This window comes from Aulonocara sp. 'chitande type north' Nkhata Bay, linkage group LG18 (genome assembly GCF_057382095.1).
Source record: "Aulonocara sp. 'chitande type north' Nkhata Bay isolate Kocher_YH1m ecotype deep benthic linkage group LG18, A_spYH_male_GT1.1, whole genome shotgun sequence".
NCBI lineage: Eukaryota > Metazoa > Chordata > Actinopteri > Cichliformes > Cichlidae > Aulonocara > Aulonocara sp. 'chitande type north' Nkhata Bay.
Window position 1 is genome coordinate 38,827,213 of NC_141361.1, and position 24,965 is coordinate 38,852,177.

The 24,965-nt window shown below is 39.3% G+C and overlaps 1 protein-coding gene across 4 annotated transcripts in view; it reads left to right on the plus strand.

The window, feature by feature from the left end:
• LOC147309152 (disks large-associated protein 1-like) overlaps positions 1–24,608 on the plus strand; it is a 168,637-nt gene extending 144,029 nt beyond the window's left edge. For 3 of the 4 annotated variants that reach the window (XM_086270641.1, XM_086270640.1, XM_086270642.1), the window contains 9 exons: positions 1,253–1,378; positions 1,524–1,682; positions 2,003–2,085; positions 2,995–3,040; positions 4,325–4,606; positions 9,280–9,412; positions 11,340–11,431; positions 12,145–12,297; positions 16,805–24,608. In XM_086270641.1, the coding sequence (XP_086126767.1) occupies positions 1,253–1,378; positions 1,524–1,682; positions 2,003–2,085; positions 2,995–3,040; positions 4,325–4,606; positions 9,280–9,412; positions 11,340–11,431; positions 12,145–12,297; positions 16,805–17,029 (1,299 nt within the window). In that variant the 3' untranslated portion in view covers positions 17,030–24,608. The remainder of the gene's footprint in view (positions 1–1,252; positions 1,379–1,523; positions 1,683–2,002; positions 2,086–2,994; positions 3,041–4,324; positions 4,607–9,279; positions 9,413–11,339; positions 11,432–12,144; positions 12,298–16,804) is intronic. The other variant, XM_086270643.1, reaches the window with a different exon arrangement.
• Positions 24,609–24,965: the final 357 nt, after the last annotated feature.

The window sequence follows — 24,965 nt, forward strand, 5'->3', positions numbered from 1 at the left end:
CCCAATAACAGATAAATAATTTGATGATCGATGAACGAAGGAGGCCCTGCAGTCCAATCCCCAACAATCAAGGCTGGCTATTGGTACATGGAATGTCACCTCACTGGTGGGAAAGGAGCATGTGCTAGTGCATGAGGTTGAGCGATACCAGCTAGATATAGTCAGGTTTAGCTTAACACATGGCTTGGGCTCTGAAACTAGTTTCCTGGACAAGGGCTGGACTCTGTTCCAGACTGGACTTGGCCTTTGTGGGTACATTGGGATGCTCTTGGGAGTATCCCCTCTGATGGTGACTCCCTTGTGCTACTGGGAGACTTCAACGCTCACATGGGCAACAACAGCGAGATGTGGAGTGGTGTGATTGAGAGAACTAATCTGAATCTTGGTGGTGTTTTATTACTGGTCTTTTGTGCAGTTTGTCCATAACGAAGACCATGTTCGAACATAAGGATGTCCATAAGTGCATGGGGTACCAGGATTGGGGATGGGTATAAAAAATGGATTTTCCTGGTTCAAATCGATTTTAGTTTGAATAAAGCGATTTCAATTCATTAAATCCTGAATAATTTTTTAAATATAAATGTATTTTGCCAGAAACGCCAGAATCTCAGGCTAAAGCTTACAAAACTATTTCAACAACTGCCAAACAGCTAAAACAGCAAATGCGAGCAGGTAACGGATTCCACTAAAAAGATGTAAACACAGAGCACGGTCACCCCGTTCACCCAACGGCGTGTACACGGGCACGTCGGGTGCTAAAGGGCGACATCTCACAGATTTTGCAGGTTTTGTCACTCTCTGACCAAAATTCACTGGACCAGCACAAAAGAATATAAAAACTGCGCTTTTAAAAACTTTTGCCGTTTCGCTTCCACCACCAGCTTCTTGTACTTCAAGAACAGTTGACCATCTCAAATCTCTGTTTTCTGCATTATTCGCCTGCTTATTAAGCACCAGTCTACTGTTGTGTATGGTGCTGTTGGCTGCTGTTTTTTTCCCCCAAAATGACCTCCAACAAGAATGCCTAATTTCTGCTGTTCAATACCGAAGAAATTTAAACTTTTACAAATTCTACCAAATTGCAAAATGCTTAACTGTGTCTCTAATAAGACCTCTGTAACTTTACTCTGCTTCACTTCAGCAGCATCAGGTAATGTTCATCAGCTCATTCATGGTTTTATTCATGGATGGATGGATGAAGGTGTGTGATATAACTTGTCTTAAAATGACTGTGTATTCTAAAACTAACCAGGATGCCTACATGGAAGAAGAGGGACCTAGAGGTGACATGACCATCCAATCAGGGCTCAGTAACTCCACAGAAAGCATTGACAGCATGAAGGCCTTGACAGCTGCCATAGAGGCTGCTAATGCTCAGGTCAGTGCTTTAGTGCTTTAGTTTTTACTGTAAGCATCGTCGTAATAAACACCCACAAATATTTTCCAATTTCAGCTAGAATACACTGTATTTTTATTGTCTTACTGAATATTGTATTTACAGTGTTCTCAATATTCTTGCATAGGTCCACGGACCAGCCAGTCAGCATGTCAACAATAGCACCATGACAGTCAACACCACCATCCCCTCAATCCTGAGCAGGGGGCAAGTAGTTGAAGACCACCGGGATGATTATAGGAAAGATGCGTTCAGGAAGGGAAAATGTCTCTCCATAGGCATCCAGGTATACGTGAGATCACGGTCAACGAAATATTGAGCTTCAGTTACTTATAAATTATGTGGAGCTTGTTTATCTGTGTTTTCATTTCTGCTAAGAACCACATGTTACCCTGCTGGATAGAGAATATTTAACAAGCTTCACACAAAGTAGGGGTCTGTTTCACCTCTTTGTTACGATGACTATTACTATTTTTCTAAAAATTCTAGATCTGCTATTAATCTGTAATCTGTCTTGGGTCTCCTTTACATAAAGAAATGCATATTCATTTTTATGAAGCTTATTGTTGTGATTATTTTTAGTTTTGCTCTTTTTGCCTCCTCTAGGTTGACGGACCAGAGGATGTTCCGGATCCAGAGGACCCCTCCAAGTTCACCTCTGTAGGTGTGCAAGTGGAAGATGACAGAGGGTGAGACTTTTTTTGTTGGATTTAGCCTAATGTATCTAAACACAATAACACAATAGCCCTCTTTTCTACTTCTTTTGTCATTTATACATTTCTTTGAAGCTATTACTGGGAAGCACATTTCAAACAGTTGACTGTTTTAAATGTTCTCTTTTGTTTTCTCCAGCATGTTTTTTTCTGTGTGCTTTTCCTCTGAGAGTGCAAGCAAGGGAAGCAGTACTTACACAAGTTATTTCATTCATTCATCCTCTGTCTTTTGAGTCTGGAAGAATCCTTCATAATCCAGGTTTTCAGCATCCTAACATCCCATCTACTAGTGGACATGGGTTGTGTATTTGTAGCCATTTAATGTGCTAGTTTGATACCCCTTAAGACCATTTAAGCATGTGTTATCTGCTTCAGGGTCTCCAGGTTGGATGTGACCAAGATACAAACATTCAGCTGTATCTAAACAGTTTGGAAAAGCATAACTTTTTCTGTCATGATGGTGGAGAAAGACTGTTGATTTAGCAAAACTGACCGTGTCAAACTGTAAGCCAGCCCAGATTATGATGCATCTAATTTACAAGCAGCTACTTCATCCTTATTTTGCGCTACTTGCAACTTTTTTATTTCTTTTATTGGAGCACTGAACAGTTAAGCTCAGATGGCACTAATGCATTTAGAAAATCTTTTATAACCTCTGGTAGCATTCATTTTACACCTCTTCTCACAACTGACATCCTAGAGTCACAGGGAACCTCAAATCTCCAAACAAAAAAGTAGTAATTGTTAGATGGAAAAAGAATAGACTAGTGCAAATGTAAACTTACAACATTTTAAAGATGTGTATGTGAAGACGTATGTTCTCTGAAAGCAGAGGGCAGAAATTTTATTCTAGTATTTATTCTTTTTTCCCCCTCTGATGCTCAGGTATCGTCGGTTCCAGCGCTCCAATAGTGTGACAGCAGCTGTGCAGGTAAGTTTTGGTACCGACTGCACCCATACAAAATAATGCTTGCAGCTTCCTTGAGACACACTGGTCGCTTTGAGTTTAAAGCAGTGCTAAAGAAAAACCTGCACCAGAGCTGCAAGGTAAAAGAAATGCACTGGCTATATTTTAACAAAACACCCATATTTTAAAAACATGAGAAATACTATACTGAACCAGAACATGGTCCAAGAGTTGGCAGTTTGCTTGAGATCAATGATGCCTCTTAGCTTATGAGATATTTACATTTAAAAAGGCACATATGTCTTTTGTTTGTTTGTCACTATTTCTGTTATAATCAGAAAATATATATATTTACAGTTTAATTCACATAGTATTCACTTGCAGCCAATTATGGAGCTTTATGAATGCTACATTTTTTGTGCTGGATTACCTACTCTGAGAGCCTTTTTTTATCTATTAGTATTCAAAGGATAACAGTCTTTTACTGAAGTCCTTGTAGTCGAGGAATACCCAAACAAAACCCTTTCTTTCGTTTCTTACTTTCTGGATACTCGCAGGATGGCGTTACCTTGCCCTCCAGAAACACTGTGAGGAATTTCGGAGTAATTTTTGACCAGTACATTCCCTTCAGTGCATATAATAAACACATATGTAGGACTGCTTTCTTGTATTTGTGCAATATTTGAAGGCGCTCAACCTTCAAACAATCAATCAATCACAGCTTGAAGATGAGCCTGGCAACAAAATGTAAAACAAGAATATAGGCACCGAACTCAAATGGTGATATCGTTCTTTAAAAGTTTATCCAAAATGCAGTTTTGGGTTTTTTTAAGATGAAATGTCATAAAATAATTCATTATTGAGGGCATCAGTGCTTTTTTCTGTTAGTTGACATGACAGACATTCGGTTGGTGCAGTTTTGGTATTGAAACTATGACATAGCACATGATGCTACACTGATTATTGATGCTCAAAGCTACTTAAGAACAAATGTTGAGCTTTAAAAAGATCAATTTTGGCTTGAGATTGCGGTGGTATTTGGTTGCAGTTTTAATCGAGTAGAAATCGTCTTTTCATTTGAAAATTTCCTTAAAAGTAAAGTAAAAAAAGCCAAAAAACTAATAAAAACATATTACACTTGTAAAAAACATCATCTGTTTCTGAGGAAGTCAGTTGATTTTTTTTTTATGGCCCCTTCACTTCATCTCTAAATGAGGGTGAACATCATTTAGCAACAAATGCAAACAGGTATAACAGACCTGCACTGCTCACAAATCCACTGATTTCTGTACTCATTATTCCATCCAGGCAGATCTGGACATGCCAGACCTACTAGACACACCTATAAACTCCCCGGACACTGACATGGAAATACTGTCATCTCGTGCCATCCCTCGGCAATATTCCCGCGATGCCACCACTTCCACCGTCAGCATCCAGGGCTCAGGGAACCACTACCATGCCTGTGCCTCTGATGACTATGAGGATGTGGGCTTTGACCCATCCATCCTTCCCCCTCCAGACCCATGGATAGACAGTGTAACAGATGACCAACTTGATGTCAGTTTCAACAGTTCTGCTATACTGGAGGTATGTGGGAGAATATTCAGTGATACTATTTGGTTAACTTTAGTTTTACATTACATTTACAGTTGCGCTCATAAGTTTTGCCTATTTTCTAGATCAGGGGTCGGCAACCTTTCTGATGATGAGTGCCATCTAAAATTCCCTCAGAAGTCAATGTGCCATATGATTGCATTAGCAATAGATGTAATAACGCTGTATATTAACAGTTACACAATATATAGAAAAACTTAGAATAGAATTATATTTGTTGGCAGATGTTGGCAGCTATCAGCGAATAGTTATCAGCTATTTTGAAAAAAAAAAGACTTTTTATGTTTTTTTATGTTTATGGCCTCCTCACAACAATGATAAGAAAAATAAACTGGGCCAATATGGCATGTTTGTTAATACAGAGACACACATGTTAATGTGATCTCTGGTCTCCCACTCAGAGACACAGGTCTCCGAGTGTCCAGCATTCAGACGGCGACCTGAGGACTCATGTGAGAGAAAATCTGCTCACACAGATATGTAGAGCCAAATACTGTCAATAAAGCCTCTGCAATGTTCTGAAGACAGTTAACCTTGTCAGGTAGTGATGAACATGCAGCTCCATGAACACGCACAGCTGTGGATTCCAGCTGCTTTCGTAGTTCTGCAAACTTTGGCCCCCACAGAGTCGAGCTTTTCAGTTCAATCAGCTGCATTTCGATGTCCTCTGTGTCCAACCAGTTAATGCGAGACAAACCCAGCTGCTCATTAAAGCTTTTTGATTTGATTAGAAAAGAAAACATTGGTCCATACACCTAATACACCTGTTGTGCCGAGGGCTGGACTGGGACAAAACATCGGCCCGGGGATTTTGACTAGAGACCGGCCCACCAGGTATTACAGGAAAAGCCACGAACCCTTTGAATGAAAACAAACGCTGTTGTGACAGTAATGCACACAGTCTTGTTGGTCTATGTATGATTTCTATACATTTTACATCTAATAAAAACTTTGGTTGTAAGCTTCAGATAATTATTTAATAAAAGCGAGACATTTTAAATGAAAATAAGAAAGTATTTCTTTGTGCCCCCCTTTCCCTGTTAATGCCCTACCTGCCCCCCTGGCAACACTTTCCTAGACCCGCCCCTGCACAGTTACCAGCTGTCAGCTGCTTAGAAAAGGATCCTGGTGTTATTTGTCTCTCAGAAACAGATCATAACTTCAACTCATCCATGTCAGCTAAAAGGTAAACCTGTTTCTCCATCACCTGTTCAGCTCTGATGATTCAGTAAGGACATCTCCTGGTTTCATCTTCATGTTTCCCTCTCACCACATATCCAAACCGACATCATGACCAGCAGCTTTACAGCTGTGGCTCCAGCAAACATCAGCTGATACTAGAAAGTAATATTAAATAAATTCTAACAACAGCTGATCAAGCTTAAACGTGCTGCTGTTGTTTAGCGCGACATCCGCTGGTTTCCTCTTTCTGGAGCAAAGTGGGCGATAAATAAACAAGAGAGAAAAGCCGATCAGCTGATCATTGATCAGTTTCATGATTAAAGTAGCAACAGGAGAGAGAGGGAGAGAGAATGAGAGAAGAAGAGGCAGCTGTGCAGCGTAAACACAGAGTAACTCCAGCTTTGTGTCTTTTTCATTGTAGCTGAAGTTCGGGACAAACTGTTCTTTTTCAGCTCAACATGAAACGCGTAATATTTTCTCTGAATACCAGACGATTCCATTTTTTACGGAACATTTGACAACTCTACTAACTAACCTTATGAATAAAATAAAGTTCACTATCAGTAACATTATCGCACCCACCCAGCTGTATAAAAACTCCGTCATGCTAGCTAGCACGCAGTACGAGTTATTGTAACTGACTGTAAAAAGTCAGCACAACGAAAACAAACTCCACCTAAACTTGGTTTATATCTGACCCAGATAGACTGCAGGTCATAACTTCTTACCTGAAGTTCAGTTCACCTGACACTCGGACCGGTGGCCGCCTCGGGTCTCTCCTCCTCCTGCCTCCCCTTTCCCTCATCCACCTGCTGCCTCTGTGGAAGCCATAGTCACCACCAAACAACTGAACAATGGACTGGCCACCGGTATGCCCGATGGCCAATCCAGCTATTGTCGTGCCATCAGTTAACCCTTAGCTGGCACACGTGCCCAGGGTTGCCGACCCCTCCTCTAGAGAATATGGATGCTAATACAAAAGCTTTTCTTTCACTAATGGTTAGTGGTTGGATGACACCATTGTCAAAAAAACTACCCAACTACCCCAATGACCCTGATCAAAAGTTTACATACCCTAGTTCTTAATAGTGTGTATTGCCTCCTTTAACTTCAATGACTGCTTGAAGTATTTTGTGGTTGTTGTGGATGATGCATTTTATTTTCGCAGATGGTAAAGCTGTCCATTCTTCTTGGCAAAATGCCTCCAGGTCCTGTAAATCCTTGGGCTGTCTTACATGACCTACATGTTTGAGATATCCCAAAAGTGGCTCAATGACATTGTAATCAGGAGACTGGGATGGCGACTCTAGAATATTTACTTTTTATCCTGTAAGAATTTAAGGTGGATTTAGTCTTGTGTTTTGGATTATTGTCATGTTGGAATGTACATGTGCATCCCATTGACAGCTTGCGGGCTGAGGAGTGCAAATTTTCCTCCAGTATTTTCTGATAACATGCTGGATTAATCTTGAAATCAATTTTGGACAGGTTCCCTGTGCCTGTGTAGCTCATACATCCCCAAATCCCCAATGTAAGTAATCCATCCCGGTAATGAGGCTTGCTTCCGAGTTATTTAGCATATTGTAAATAGGCTGCTTTGGGGCATTAGTGCAGTTGTGGTTTTCATCTGGGGACCATGTAGCCCATTGTTCTTCAAGTGCCCCTCTTTTTTTTTTTTCAGCGAGTCCTGTATGTCCGCTGTGGTTATTTGTGGGTTTTTCTTTGCAATTTTCTGGCAGTTTTGGCTGAAGCTTTTGTTGGTGTACCTGTCCGTGGCTTGGTTTCACCATAATTCTACTTCTTAATTAGAGTTTGAACACTACAATTGTCTGGATACCTTTTTACGTCCTTTTCCTGTTTTATAAAGTTCAAGTTATCTTCTCCCACAGCTCCTTTGATAAATCTTTTTCTTTCTCTATGGCATCAGGGGAGGAAGACAGGACAAAGACATGCTGTGGAAGAGAGCAAGAGATTAATAATAACTAATGATTAAACACAGAATTGTGTGCAAACACATAGTGAGTGAAAAAAGTTGAGCAAATAAGAAATACTCAGTGCATCATGGGAAACCCTGAGCAGACTACACCTATTGCACCATAACTCTATGCTTTATCAAAAAGGAACGTTTTAAGCCTAATTTGAGTCTTTTAGATTGAATAGAATGAATAATTTATTCATGTTTAATCTGTTGATTTAACACACAGATCGATAAAAGTATTATTTTTATTAAACTTCAGTATTTTCTGGCTCAGACTGACTCACAGTGGTGCTGTTTCAATCTAAGGAGACTGCTGCAAATTAGAGTTTTGAAACTTTAAACTTGATTAGCAGATGGCCCCGCCCCTCCCTGTGCCTGGTTCTGCTGGATGTTTCTTGTTGTTAATAAAATGTTTCCTCCCCACTGTCGCCAAAGTGCGTGATCATAGGGGGTCATATGATTGTTGGGTTTTTCTCTGTATGTATTATTGTAGGGTCTACCTTACAATGTAAAGCGCATTGAGGCGACTGTTGTTGTGATTTGGCACTTTATAAATAAAATTGAATTGAATTAAGATAACCTTTATTAAGATAAGAATCCATCAATGGGTCCCTGCATGGCATGTACCACCAGCAGGTAGAAGTGGTTGATATAAAATATCCTACTAATTCCTGGACAAAGCTGGACTAAAAGACAGCAGACACCCTGGTAAAACAGCAACAACCTATAAGTGTAGAGGCTGGGGTCTGCCACACCAGGCAAGACCCTAGGTGCTAGCTGTGCAAAGACCCTGACACAATCCAGCACATAACGGCAAGATTCTAGCAGGCAAGGCATACATGTAACACCATAACCACGTGGCTTGGATATTATACAGAAACATCTGTGTCGAGTATGACCTGGAAGTCCTGAGGCAAAAATGGGAGACGTCCCCCAGGGTGGTTGAGAATGACCGAGTCCTGTGGGACTTCTAGATACGGATGGACAAACTGGTGATGGATTAGCCATCTGACATAGTGGTAGTGGACAAGCAGAGGAAGATGGCCATAGTGATAGTTGTATCTATACTAAGTGATAGCATTAGGAAGAAAGATCCTGAGAAGCTCGCTACCAAATACTAAGGGCAGAGAGAAACGCTAGAGAAGATGTGGCGGGTCAAGGCAACTGGAGTCCCCGTGGTAATCTTAGCACTTGAGGGAGTGACCCCCAAACTGGGCAAGTGGGAAATTATTATTGTTTGCGTATTTATTTGTGTATGTATGTAGATGCACTTTCTCTGATTTTATATGTTATATATTTATTTAACATAGCACAATAAAACAGCACTTTCTCTATCGTGCACATACAGATGGGGGCAGCTTGGGTTTCAGGAGTGTCCTCATGGCCAAGGCTAAATTCTTGTGACGTGAATTACAACTAACTTATCAACCCTGTAGAAAGTACAGTATACAGTTTTCTGTAGTGAGTTTCATTATTTAAATGGCAGGTGGTGCAGAGATCAGTTTGCCAGAGAGACGGACGGTGGTTTCTGAAGCTGCTGCAGGCTGAAACCGACCGCATGGAAGGCTGGTGTCGACAGATGGAACTCGACCAGCGGGAGAATGACCTGCCTGAGGACAGTACGTCTTTGTGTGTGTGTGTTGTTGTTGTTCTTCATGTCAAAAAATCTCTCTCAGACCCCATCCTTCGTGTGTGTGTGCTTTCCTAATGCTTGAATCCTCTTCCAGAGGTTTAGGAGGCAACATATAAATTTGATTGTTTCCTAGAATCTCATTCAATAAGTTGCGTTTGAGTCAACTGCTACTGAAATACTATAAATACAGTGTATTACCTCCATTGTGATGATATATCAGTTCAATTAAATCTTATTTATATAGCGCACAGAGTGTGAAACAGTTTGATAAGATTAGGCTTTCTGGAAAAGTACTTTTGCCCTCAGTGCTCGATAAATGGTAACATGACCAATATAGCGAGTATATTGGGTCCTAAAGCTGCAGAAGGTCACTGCTGAAAAGATTGGTTGTTAACAAAGTGCTGTATGGAAGCATACTAATGGAAGGGAAAAGTCTGCTAGCAAATGGTGCACAAGTAATAGAGACATCTGCAGCCTTAGGAAGATTGCCAAGAAAAGTGTCAATTACTTGAGAGAGATTCACAAGAGGTGGACTGAGGTTGCTTAATAACAGCTTAATAGTGTTCGTAATAAGCAAGTCTCAGTTTCAACTGTGAAGAGAAGGATCCGAGCTGCAGGTTTAACAGGACGAGTTGCAGCAAGAAAACCATCGCTAAGACATCAGAATAAGACAAAGAGACGTGCCTGGGCCATGAAACACCGCCATTACACTACTGAAGACTGGATTACGGAGTGATGAAGCAAAATTTGAAATCTTCGGTTCACCACGCAGGATTTTTGTACGCCAACAAGGAGGTGAAAGGATGGTTCAACAGCGTGTGGCATCAACTGTCAAACATGGAGGGGGAAGTGGGATGGTCTGGGGCTGTTTGCTGGATCCAGGGTCAGCAGCTTGTACAGAGTGAGAGGCTCCCTGAACCAAAACAGCTACCACAGCATTCTGCAGGCCCATGCTGGACCCTCTGGTATGCACCTATAGTTGGTCAGGGGTTCATCCTACAACAAGATAAGGACCAAAACATAAGTCCAAGCTATGCCAGAGCTACCTCAGGAAAAAAGAAGATGATAAGCTTGAAAACACGGAGTGTCTCAGTCTCCGGACTTAAACCCCATCGAGCTGATTTGGGATGAACAGAAGTGTGAAAGCAAAGCAACCTACAAGGTCCACATTTATGGGAACTTCTGCAGCAGATATGGGAAGAACTTTCTGAAGAATATCTGATTTCTGTTGTAGAAAGAATGCCACGGGTGTGTACAGCTGTTATATCTACTAAAGGAGGCTACTTTGATGAGTCAAAAGTTTAGAATACACTTTGATCTATAAATTGATTCCATGATTATTTTTAACTCCAATTGCTTATTTGTGATTTGCTTTCATTTCAGAGTGCAATTAGACGCTAAACTGCATAATTTACAAGAAAAAAATTGGAAAAGTATTCCAAAACTTTTGACTGGTAGTGTAAATATATTGTATATATATTATATTTATTATAGTTATTGTTAGCCATTGATGCAATGACTATATTGTACTTTGTGTGTAATGAATGTAGTTTATGTGACAGTTTACTTTTCTGCGTTAAAATCAGAAAAATAAGAATGGTTCCAAGATATTCTAATTTTACACTACTGTAAATAATAATATAGTCCTCAGGATTGTGTGTGACCAGGTAGTCAGCTCTGGTATGTAAAACAAATTCAAACAGTCATAAAATTGAGCATCAAGAGCAATGGCATTTAATGGGACAGGGTTACACCCACAATCAGAGTAGGTTCAAATGTCAAGCTCTCAGAAAAGCTCCTGAGGCTTAAACAAATTTGTTAGTTGCCAATCAGTGATGTTGTAGTATGTGCATGTTAAGAACAGATCAATATGTAGAAGAGTCTCTTTCTAAGCTCTGTGTCTGTGCTTATAGTCCTAGAGAAGATGAGAAGTGCTATGGGAAGTGCTCAGCTTCTGATGTCCCAGAAGTTTGAGCAGTTCAGGGAGCTGTGTGAGGAGAACCTGGTGAGTCTGAAGCAGTGGAAAGCGTTTTGTTTCTGTGTAGCAGACTTAAGCCTAACTAAAAAAAATTTTTTTTTAAATTTCATTTCTTCCTTTTCCTTTTAATGAGCTTTTTAATTTCAAATTTTCCAATATTTTTCTTGTGTTTTCTAATGTTTAACCTTTTAAATTGTTTCATTTACTGAAGAAAAAACCTTTACTTTGATTATACAGTGAATATTTGATTGACTGATCAACTGAATGTAATAAAATATTAGTAATGGCAAATGGTAATTAATGCCAAGCTTATCATACAAAATGTCATCATATATTTCTATAACTGCATACCAGTATCTTTTACTATTTCAAGTCAAGTCAAGTAGTGTTTTATTGTCAGCCCAACAATATATACGCTCAAGTATGCGGTGGGACGAAATATTGTCCTCCTGGATCAAATGTGTGTAAAAATAATAAAATGAAAATGAAAAAATTCAACTATACATTTAAACAACCATACAGAAATAAGACAAACTAAGAATAAGTACGGGAGTGTTGTACTTGAATAGAAATAGAGTAAGAATAGAAAAGAATGAGAATATTTACAATACACAGACAGAATTCACAGACAAGTTTTTTGAGATACTATATATACAAAGTTTAACATGAGAGTGTGTATAACAACTTTTTATTCATTTTCTTGTTTTTTTTCTATTCTTCCTGCTTATCTACTGTCATAGAACCCCAAAGCCCACCCTCGTCCAGTAGCCTCAGATCTGGCCGGTTTTTGGGATATGCTTCAGTTGTCAATCGAGAACATAAGCCTCAAATTTGATGAGCTTCACCAGCTCAGAGCCAACAACTGGCGGCCCTTGGATCCCCCAGACAGAAAGGTACATTCACAACTTCCATCATCCATTGGCTACATGATTGCTGATCCAGCTCTTTCACTGCATTACTTGCCAAAAGATGACCTCTGTCGGTTCCTTCAAACCTTTTTAAGCATTCACTGCTGACACATTAGAGGTCAAAGATTCCTGCTCAAAACATTCCTAAAACTAATATGTGTGGCTACACATCATGATTTTGACTTATAATATTAATAATAATAATAATAATAATAATAATAATAATGCATTTATTATATTTATTTATATATTTAAATACTATTTAAGTCAGTTTTACACAAGTTCAGTTGATATATACACAATACACTAGACTTGACATGGTACCTGCATTTAATTAAAATAATTAACCTTAAGCTAAGTGTAAATATTGAAAATAAAGGTTTGAGTCATGACAGCACAGAATCTTAGAGCAAGCAGTTTTCCATAACTCTCAAATGACTGAAAGCTACAGATAACCTTCTAGTGACGTGCCTCTGTTACAGCCTAAAGCAAACCTCATGTGACTCTGTCAGACTTCATGTCCGACTTAATGATTTAAAAAAATAAAAATAATATAAAAACTTGGTTCACTGTGTTGACATCAGAGAAAAGTAAGCAACACTAAAACAACTGTCTCCCCCAGGACTGTAATCAGAAAAAACCATCTGGCTCTATGATAGTACAGTCCTTGTTATTGTCATGTTCTGTAAAAAAGTCATGATGATTGTTGAAGATCCAAAAAGTTAAATGTTGCTGGATCTGTTTGTTTTAAGCATCTAACTGTTGAACTCACAGGGGTCTGAGTGTGATGATGTCAGACTGCTTAGTGACATAAATGTGCCTGCAAAGTTGTTGGAAGGCTTAAATACTGAACATGAGCAAACACAGTCAGATAAAAATGAAAAAATATTCAGTGTGACAACCAGGATCTGTTTCTTATACTTGATTTAATCTGTCCAGGGTTTACAAGATTGCAAACTGAAAGCACTTTGCCTTTTTTAACAGTTACTATTACACAAACTGTTCATTTTAAGGTCCTTATTCATGTGTGTTCTTAAGCCCCTCTCAGACGTGCATCCACTGATGTTAATTGTATGACATATTAATATGTTTGATCGTGAGTAACAAAAGAAACCAGTCCATTTATTTCATATATGTTTACCAACCAATTTATTAGGTATACTTGTTCAACTCCTTGCAAATATCTAACCGGATAATCACATAGGAGCAGCTCAGTTCATGTAGACATGTCAACATGGTCAAGATGTCCTGCTGAGCATCGGAATGTGGACGAAAGGTGATTTGAATGTATTCTCAAATGGCCTTCTCAGTCACCAGATCTCAATCTAATATAGGATGTGGTAGAATGGGACCCACATATCGTGAGGAATGTTTCCGGCAACTTGTTGAATCTATGCCATGAAGAATTGAGGCAATTCTGAAGGCAACAGAGAGTCCAACCTGGAACCTACACATTAAACAGCCAGTGTACAAATTGCAAATTGCATTCATACCAGTCATGAAGTTATAAGTTATGCTGACACTCTCACACCTTTAACTCAGATGTAAGGTGAGCCTACACTAATGTTTCACTGTTAGCAGAATAAAATGAACACAGTCTTTGAGTGTCAGACTCAGTGAAGGCAGCAGTAGGGGAAATAGGAGCGTCTACTCATTACTTTGGATGGTGACCTACTTTGGAACATCCCTTAAGGTTCACAGGTTGTGTAAGGGTTTTTCTGTGTAGAGATTATCTAAATAACAATAACAGCATAATTACTGTACTTTCACCAAAGAGTGTAGGTGTGGAATTATTTTTGCAATCACTCTGGTATCATGTTTTGATTTTCCTTGTTTACAAAAACTGAGAAAATGTCAGGAAAAAAAATCATGTTTTGGCTTAAAATCTCTATCCATGTAAAGTTGGCAGGGTGTCCTAACAAAAGTCACAAAAAACAAAAGCATCTGACAATTTTGCCCCCTTCCCCACTTGAAAAAAAAGAACAAGAAAAAAACTTTTATCATTAATGTGAATGACAGCTGAGGTTTCTGTGGTTATACAGATACTGTTGCCTGTGCATACGTGTGAGTGGATCTGTAAATGTTGCAGATGTTCAGCATCATTGTGAATATTAACTGGCTTTTTAATTTGCTCTCATTGTTGTCTTTTTCTTTCTTGTGTGTGTTTTTTTGTGTGTGTATTGACAGTGAAGGTGCTTGCAAACATCAGTCAACATAAGAGCAATGCCAACAGCACAAGGCCTTGACCCCTGTGGGCCTCCTAGGATTCATCATGTCTGTCTTTCCATCCATCTATCCATGCTGCTCTCTGCTCTTGCTTCCTTCTTTCACTTACAGCCACCTTCCTGTCTGTGGCTTTTTGCTTTGTTTGTTGTGTGGCTAAAACATTTTACAGGACATCAAACTGCTACACACCAGTTCACAGTAGGTGCATTTATAAGGAAATGAAGCTCAGGCTAACCCTTTATGATTGAAGTATAATTCAAATATTTTATTTCCAATGTACACAGCAAGTCTTCTCATTCTTCTGTTACTTCAATCAATAGCAGATTTTTATTTGCATATCTTTCCATTTAGTTAGTACAGTCCTGATCAAAAGTTTAAGACCACTTAAGAAATGGCCAAAAATCATATTTTGCATGGTTGGATCTTAACAAGGTTCCAAGTAGAGCTTCAACATGCAACAAGAAGAAATGGGAGCAAAACATTTTTTGAGCCTGCAATTTATTGAAAACAACACTAAAACTGGAACAGGCTGTTTTACAGCTGATCAAAAGGTTAGGCCCACACCTCCAAAAAACCTGTAAGCCCCCCCCCCCCCCCCAAACAGAAATCAAAGTTCCAAACATGAACTCTGTAATGAGTAGCTCCACCGTTATTGTTGAGCACTTGGAAATTTGTTGCGGCATGCTTGATGCAAGCTTTTCCATGAAGTGAGTGGTGAAGACGGCCGCACGAAGGGCATCTACTGTTCTCAATTGGATTTAGATCAGGGGAACATGCAGGGTGATATTATTCTCCTGGAAGAAGTCCCTTGTCCAGCGGGGATTGTGCACTGTAGCACTGTCCTTTTGAAAAACCCAGTTGTTACCACACAGACGAGGGCCCTCAGTCATGAGGGATGCTCTGCAACATCTGGACATAGCCAGTGGCCGTTTGACGCCCCTGCACCCCTGAACTCCATTGCTCCACTGAAGGAAAAGCACCCCAGACCATTATGGCACCCCCGTCCACTGTGGCGTGTAGAAAACATCTCAGGTGGGATCTGCTTGTCGTCCCAGTAACGTTGGAAACCATCAGGACCATCAAGGTTACGTTTTTTCTCATCAGAGAATAAAACTTTCCTCCACCTTTCAGTGTCCCATGTTTGGTGCAAAGGGTCAGTTGTGTGGCGTTCAGGGAGACGAGGCCTTGTTTTGTTTTTGAAGCCCTTCAGTCTCAAATGCAGTCTGATGGTTATGGGGCTGCACCAGTAACGGCCTTAATTTGGGTCGAGGATCGTCCAATGCCTTGATGGACAGCCAATTATATTGTCTGGCTCAGTGCTGAGACATTTTTTGGGGTCTTCCACTTGACTTTTTAGCCACCAGGATCATTTAAAAAAGTCCAAATGACTGTCTTACTGCGTCCCACCTCACTGCTTATGCAGTTCAACAACCCGACCACGTTCAAAAAGGGAACGTTTTTTGCCTTTGCCATCATTAACTGTATCATTTCAATTATATGATTTTTGTAATTTAGCTAGCTTAAAGAGCAGCAATAATTTTAGCAAAATTGTCGAAAGTTTTGTTTTCAAGCCCGCCTTCAGTTCATATTTTTAGCAATTAAAATGAGACGGTACTCGCATTTTAATAGCTGGGATCAGCAGGAAGTGTAAAAATGAAGAGAAAAGACTGAAGCACAGAGCTATAAAATAATTATTTCAGGACATTTATGGTGCCATAGAGTGGAATCTAAATATTGAATAAATTGGAGCTATATCAGTCCTGCAAGGAAATAAAGAAAATGTCATATGTGCAGGAGCAGTCCTTGCCACATGATAGATAGGAAAGATGCATGCACACAGACAAAAGGACCCTTTCTCACTTGAACATATCTAGCTTACAATCATGCCAAAGCCTTGTTTGTTCAGACAAATACATGTCTCTGTCAGAGGTATGACTTCAGCTGTCTTCAAGCATATAGATTGTTACACAGCAACCAAAAAACCTTATTTGAAAGAGAAAATGGAAAGATTCTGATAATCAGTGGGTGACTCATGCAGAATTCTACAGAATGGAAGTCATCTTAACTCATTCTCATTCCTAGGCATACATTAGCACGCACGCACACACACACACGCACGCACGCACGCACGCACGCACGCACGCACGCACGCACACACACACGCACGCACGCACGCACACACACACACACACACACACACACACACAAATAAGTATGTCTTTTTCCTGAAATGTTCTGCCCTTCCCTCCTACCATCCCCCTCCCAGGAGAGGCGGCTCCCACCTCCAGTGCCAAAAAAGCCACCCAAGGGGCCCCATCATCACCCCCCTCTGGCCAGAGACCGCTCACTGGAAAGCTCAGAGAAACAGCGGCAGGAGGCCAGGAAGCGCCTGATGGCCGCCAAGAGAGCAGCATCTGTACGACAAAACTCAGCTACAGAGAGCGCTGACAGCATCGAGATCTACATCCCTGAGGCTCAGACAAGGCTATGAGGACACTGCCAGAGCCACACAGGGTTGACACGCAGTACACACCATTCACACAGAACACAACAAATGTATGGTTGTCCACACAAAGGAAAAGGGTTTAGACGCATCTGGATATATTATTTCATTATGCACAATGCACTCTGAGGATAAATAGAGCTGGAACATTGATGGAACATGTGCCCTTTCCCAATGCTCACCTGTCTCCTGACTGATTTAGTTACCTGTAAATGTAACCATGCTTCCTCTGGATCCAAACTCATGGTCCACATGGTCCAAACTCGGTCATGTTTAAACATTCTTTACAGCAGCTACATGGCAGACACCCCAAAATTGGTTTTAAAATTTCAGTTTATATTCATCAGTTTTCACAGAGTGAGTGTATAGTAGGGAACACTCTCCTGACTGGAGTTTCACAGGTGGGATCTATCTCATAATCAGGTGTTGAACCATAACACGAGTTTGACTTAACAAGTTTACATATCTACAGAGGAAGCAGGTCTTCTTCCACGGGGTATAGCACGTTCATGCACTGTCTATAAATGAGTGGCTGTGCTTTCCAGGTCACAAAAATGAAATCAGCCAACCTAATCTTTAGCTCCACTAGACTCGTGTTCAAAATGTGTCAACTCCTCTCATTAAATCCCTTAAATAAATTTCTCCAAAAGTTATCATGGTATATTAGCTAATTTTATCACTTTTGAAAGGACTTGCTGAATCAGGTAGTTCATATTAGGCCTCACACAGACACTTGCTCAAATACGATCACTCCTGACTCCAAAGTAACAAAGGTGGTGATTGGTTTCATAAGGGTAGCCCAAAATCCAGTGGGTGAAGTAACTGTGGTTATGCTGTTTGTTGCCATGTTGCATTGCAATAGTAACCAGGGACAGAAAAACTCATTCTAGCACCTTTTATGTTTTTTACTTGTGTTTTTGTAGCCTCTGTAGATCCCACACAGGAGACGGGAAGGCATGGGGTCAGATCCCTGAAATCTGCACCGCTGAATGGTGACGCTATGAAATCCAAACGTTCATTCTTTTAATTGTTTGGGGTTATCAGCTGAACAGATTTGGTCAGATCATACAGGTGTCTTTTAAATGCCTTTTTAACTTGTACAAATGAGTACTGCACAGAAGTGATGGACAATCTTACATAAACACACAGAAGTAATAATAATCTTGTGTGACATGAAAATACTTCACATGCCACTCATACATAATGAACACATGAGTGCTCACAGGCAATTTCTTTGGTCTTGTGGCTGAATGAACACTGCAGACTGGTGTCGTATAAAACAGCGTATCACTCCCCCCTCTGGAGAATGCCGTGATCACGATTGTTCATCTTCCTCTCCATCTCCACATAATTATCAACTAGTATTTCCTTCCTCTAGATGAACCCTCTTAAAAATGACTGAAATGGTTTAAGAAGATCTCTGTTATTTTGCAAATTTCAATACAATTTTATAGTTTGGACATCCTTCAGTGGACAAACAGAGACAGAGACACTGCTAACACAAGCCTTCAGACAACTTCACTGGAGCTTTTCCATATTTGAGTAGTTTCAAGCCTGTCTGACATGGTTGCTCTGTCTCTGCAGTTCAATGCTGTGCTGACCAAAACAACAACAAAAAAACCAACTTATAAATAAACAGAATTTTATTTTAATGCTTCTTGTGTAAGCAGAAAGCCTTCACATGAATTATTAAGTGCTCATACTGTCAGAAAGGCAGCAGTGTGTCATAAAAGTGTTTGTATCACCACCTGTGCACAGGTTTGCAAATCCTCCCTTTCTTTGGTTTGACTTTAGTTTGTTTCTCCTTGTTGGCTTTCAAGGTGATTTGTCTTTTACCAGGTACTGAAACAGTGTTGGGCAGAGTGCATTGATGGTGCTGAGAGAGATACAGTACATACAGTTGTGGTCAGACGTTTACTGACACTCATCATGGGCATGAATATCACAGTAATTTGGGGCTTTTACTCATTTCTTTTAACTGTTCTTTTTCCAGGGTGGCCCGTGCCACATGCATCTTTAATGGACTTAAAAAACAAGTTTGAGTTTATTTTGGATTTTCTTTCATCCACACAGGGTCAAAATTATACATGCAACCTCAAACGCGTACTCCTACGTGTTATTTGGTTAAATGTCCCCTTAGCAAGCTGCACCTCGACCAGACGCTTTTGGTACTCATAAACAATGTTTGATGATGTTTGAGTACTGCTCTTGGCAGAATTGGAAAAGTTCATTTAAATGAGTTAATCAGTTAGTCCACACATTTACAGTAGGGTTCGAGTCCAGGGATTTGGGAAGACCATTCCAGAATCTTAATGTTTTCCTGCTTTATCTATTCCAAAAAGTTTTGATTTGTGTTTGGGATCATTGTCTTTTTTTCACCCATCTAGCTGTTGGTTCGAGTTGAAGTTGAGGTTTGGAGGTTGTCCTCCATTATTCCATCCACTTTGTGCAATGTACCACTGGCAGCATGATGCTGCCACCACCATGCTTAACAGCTGGTACAGTGTTATTAACGCTGCAAGCATCACCTTTACTCCTCCAAGCATAGCTCTCGTTATTGTGGCCAGATTGCTCAGCTAATGTCTCCCTGGCCACGTTCACCAGAAGGTTTTCCATTTGGGCAACTGCAAATTTCAGTCAAGCTTGAAGGTTTCAATTTTGGAGAGTAGACTTTTTGCTTGGTCAGTAGCCTTTGATCCCCAGCTATTTAAAACACACTTTACCATGGACAGTGACGCTGGTGTTCCAGCAGTTTACAGCTCATGCCAGGCTTGAGCCTGAGTGGTTCCTGGGTTGTTCCTGAACATCCTGAGTAATTTCCTCTCATTTGAGGGTGAAGGTGGTAACACATCTGAATAACTTGTACTCGTGTACAGTTGTTTGAACTGATGATTTGGAAACTGTAGTGGTTTAGAAATAGTTTTAACAGATTTTCCAACTTGTATAAATTTATAATTCTCCTTAGATCTTCACTGAGTTCCTTAGACTTTACCATTGCTCTAACTATTCATCAATCCAGTAGGTGCTGGAAAATAATGTTTATGCTTCAAAGAACAACTACCACTGTCAGACATGATCACTAATGAGAAGTTGATATGTAAGTGGACGGGTTCTTAGCACTTTTCTACTCTACTTGAACACTTAAAGCACTTTATACAACTTACCACATCATCTACGTCTACATACAAGTGATTTCTATGTTACATTCATACACACATTAGACAGCATCAGACAGCATCCTGCCCAAGGATGCTTAGACATGAGACTGGAGTAGCCAGGGATTGAACCACCAACCTTCCAATCAGTACCATGACCCTGTCTGGATTAGAGAAAACAAAAAAATCAAAATAAATTCAAACTTGTGCACTCAATTCTTTTTTTAGTTTTCTAAAATAATTCCGGAAAAGAAAGAACAGTAGAAAAAAGAAAGAATTGTGATCATGAAAAGCTCAAAATTTCCATTACATTTATGCCCATGAGGAGTTTATGCAAACTTCTAACCTCAACTGTAACAGATGACCTTGCCATGATTTGAAGCTGAAGTAAAGCCACAGTAGTTATGCACTAAAAGTGTTCAGCTGATCACCCTTTACATTTGTTTACATTCACTGAGGTAAAATACTGAAATTTATTTGGGTTAAAACCAATAATGACATTGATATAAGCTTACCTGAGCTGTTCAAAAATGTATCATACGTTTTTGGACAGAAGGGGCTCAAAATTTAGTTTTCAGTAGCCATCCAGTGATAGCCATATATATTTTATTTTAACCACAACTATTATCTTTTCCTAAAATAGCCAAGTAGCTAAGTAGGTTTAGTGCCTGGTCAAACAGTGAGTGAAAACAAAGTTCAAGTGTATGACTAATAGAAAAATTTGACAGCCAGTGATCTTGTGTGGGATGTTAACGCTCTAGCTTGTGTTACCAGGCCATAAAGTAAACTTTATTGCATGTGATTCTGACTACAAAACACAACAAATTCATGCCAGAAGCAGAAATTATGATTCGGTTGGTTAATAATCTACAATGTAAAATATTCTTGTTGGATTATAGTTGCAAAACTAAAATAGAAGTTTGTAATTTGAGGGTTGAAGAGAGGTGGTAAGCCATTTGATTCTGTCATGAAACTCTCAGAAGCAGCTAGCAGCTACTTCATTCATGAAAAGCTGTTTGCTCACCTTTTGGTGCCCCAAGTTGAGTTCAATGGGGCATTTGCACCATATGCAAAGTGAAAGTACTTGTGAATTCAGCTGCATTAGCAACTCAAATATTAGCCCTTGTTAGCCAACAGGATGAGGAAAAGTACAGACAATAGTTGGAATCAAGAGAAAGAAACATATTTTCACACCTTATCATGAAGCCCTCTATGCCCTTTTTTAAATTTGCTATCTTTACATCAGATATTTGAAACAGATGGTTCCAGCTGCGCTCAATAAATTTGTCTTCTACGTCTGGAAGCTTCGGGAGAGAATTCACAGTCAGCGGTTGAATTCCATCTAATGGGTTTTGCCAAATGCATTTCAGTTTGCCTGATTACAGAGACTTTGTGTGTAATTGCACCTTATGAATACTTTTCTTAAAGTTTGGTGAAATGCATCATAACCCTGATGATGTCATCAGGTTTATCGTAGTTTGGGCTCGTTAAAAACACATCGTTTGGTGGTGTTAACAAAGAGACACTGTCTGATACTAATGGGTAAAGGTTTGAATCCACGTTGCTTTGATTCTGATTTTGTCTCTTTGGAATTAAAATATGTCAGTGTGCCAAAGTCTTGGAGTACCCAGAAAAACCAGATTGAAGCTTATTAAGTTCAGTATGTTTGGGCTGATCACATTTTTGCAGACTTCTCCTTCAACAGAAATAACTCAGTACTGACGTGAAGTTGCTGCCTGTTACTGCTTACACATAATGAGACATTTTGACCTGGGTACTAAAATGAGAAGACATTCCAATTTCATCTGGGTCTTAGATTTGACTTCTTGGCTAAGAAGCTGCTTCATCAGTGACAAAGGAAAATGTTTAGGGCCAAGCTGATTCTCTCTGAGCCACTTCATGTTGTTAAACTGTGATAATGACATTTATACTACTACAACTGCTATGTATACCAACATGTATCTATTAACAAACTGCCATTCATTTCTTCAACAATCTGGAAATCATCAGTAGGATTCAGAGAATTCTGCAGATGATTCTAAGATAATAATGATGAAGTGTTGTTAATGAAAGTATTCTGTATTATTTTCTTCTTTTGTAATGATGAGGTGTGTGTGTTAGCGTGTGTGGTGAAGGAACGTAATTTTGTACAGGATTTGATTACCTCTGTGTTTTAATGATAATGACAGTGAGCCATATTCAGCGTAAAACACCTTTCTTATCAAGATGAAAGGGCCATACCACTGCAGATTGAATATGCTTTGGATTTTTGGTTTTTGCATTTACAGAATCATTTCTTTTGTATTCCAGTAGCAAGCTTACTGTCTGTGAGTTTGGGGAGACGTGTTGAGTGCGGACAACATGACACAAATGTGAGCAGGAAGCAGGGAGACATACATTTTTAATGTCCTGTATTAAAATTTGCACGTTTCTCAAATTAAAGTGTTGGTTGGACATGCAGAAATGACTGCTAAATAAAAGCTAAACTAAGATTATTAAAAGTGATAAAAACAAAAATGTTAAAGAGCTGTGGAAGATCAGGGCTGCCAGAGAAAATGTAAAGAAAATATCTCTGTTTTGTTGTATCTGTGACAAACAGACATGACAAACAAGAGGAGAATGTTCTGTGACTGATTTGCTAACATTGCACTAACTCACTGGCAGTACAAGTTAATTTCAATAATGACAACCACTCGAGAGCAGTGCAAATTAGCAGGTCAAAGCTATATATTAAAATTCACAAGAAGATCCAATGATTTTAATGATTCTCTAACAGGAAAGAAAGCGTGCTGGAGTTGCTCAGGCAGGTCATTCTACAACTGAGGAGTGCAGCAAATTGTCTTTAAGCGTGAAGTGGGAGCAGCTCCCTGGTTGCTGGTGAGGAGCGCTCGCTGCACTCTGGTTTGTATGCACAGCAGTTCCAAAATGCATTGTGGAGCCAGACATTCTGAACAGTTTAGAATCTATTTATTGATTTGTGGTTGATATCTGGTAAAGGGTTTTATATTTAACGTACTAAAAACTGAAAATAGATCTGCAAAAAAATGAATGAACTAAAATGGAATAAATAATACAGAAGAAGTATTAATATTTGTTAGTTTGGTCAAATGATATCACAGCTTGCCTGATGAGACTTTGATGGATGTGTTTGCTAAGACTCTATAAGAGTGAGTCACCACTTTAAAAATTCTCTGTGTTTTTATTGTAACACCTATTTTGATTTTCTAAAATCTTGTTTCTGATATGTGCCTGGCATACAATAATAATTAGGAAGACTAAAATTAAGACCCAGACAAATAGAAACAATAAACCCAAATATTTTCAAGCAATTAAGACAAACTGGGAACTAAGTTAGAATGAAATAAACGTTAATTAGAAAAAACCCTCAGATATAATAATTCTGGTTTGTTAAAAGAATGAAATAAACCCATGAATCATAAATGTAAAGAAAGTGATATTCCTCAGGTGGTAGGAGCAGGACCGAGTGACCTGAAAAGTCAGATTAGAATCAAATAGGACTGATGACTCCTATTCTGTAAATATTTAGTTGAATTTTACTAAAGAAATTGAAAATACCTTTATTTTTAAAAGAGTTTAAAGAGTTGATTGTCATTGAATTTTTTTCTCTATACAGTGTGGCCAAGTAGCAGAATATAGAATTAAATGGGAAAAGAAATAAAGATTTAGCAATTTCTGTTTTATGTATCTTTTTAGTTTTTTAATAGTTCTGGACATTCATTCAACTTTAGATATACTGATGCTGAACATCTCTGCAACTCCAACCAGTGGCGGATTTGAGCTCCCTGATTCTCTGCGTTTTTCCTCAGGAAGGAACGGGAAAGAACAGGTCATTTTTAAAATCAGGGTCTCCCAGACATGTTGATCTGTTAATCACAGTCTGTGTGTGTGTGTGTGTGTGTGTGTGTGTGTGTGTGTGTGTGTGTGTGTGTGTGTGTGTGTGTGTGTGTGTGTGCATTCGAAATTTGGATGTGTATCATTTGTATATATATAAAACCATGTCAAAGATACATTGGATGCAAGGTCTCTATAAAGTGCTTCCTGAGTCTCTTGTTTTCTATGTTGGGCCTTCCCTCTGTACGGTCTGGTAGCCTCATTGGGTCATTCTGTAAATTAACTCTCTACTTATCCCTGCAACCGATTTCTGGTGTTTGTACAGAAAATGATAAGGGTGTTTCATAACGCATGCAGACACAATATTAGTACTTACGAATCTATATCTAAGTTGAAAACATGTATTTGGTTTATTTATGATCTTATTTATTGATTTTCTAAAATATGAAATTCTGTTGAAGTGGTCTGTCATGCTCTTATGATCTTATGTTGTATTGTAGAGAGATGATTATATGTCCATAACTATTGATCAGCCCATAATAAAATAACTATTGACTCTTCCATGACTGATCTCTATTTACAACAAATCATCATCATGGTTGTGTTGATATCTTTCGTAGACATCAGAGGACTGGAAAATCAAGCCCAGTGAGCTTTATTAGTAAAGTATCTCCACAGGTGATCCAGCCTGCTTTATTAGCGAAGACATAAGACATAATTCACACACACACAGTGAATACAACTTAATTTTGTTCAGTTCAATTGAATTTTATTCATACAGCGCCAAATCACAACAACAGAGTTGCCTCAAGGCACTTTATATTCTAAGGAAAAGACCCCACACAATAGACAAAGCACCACCAGTCACATGACCCCTTTTGAGCAAGCACATTGGCAACGGTAGGAAGGAAAAACTC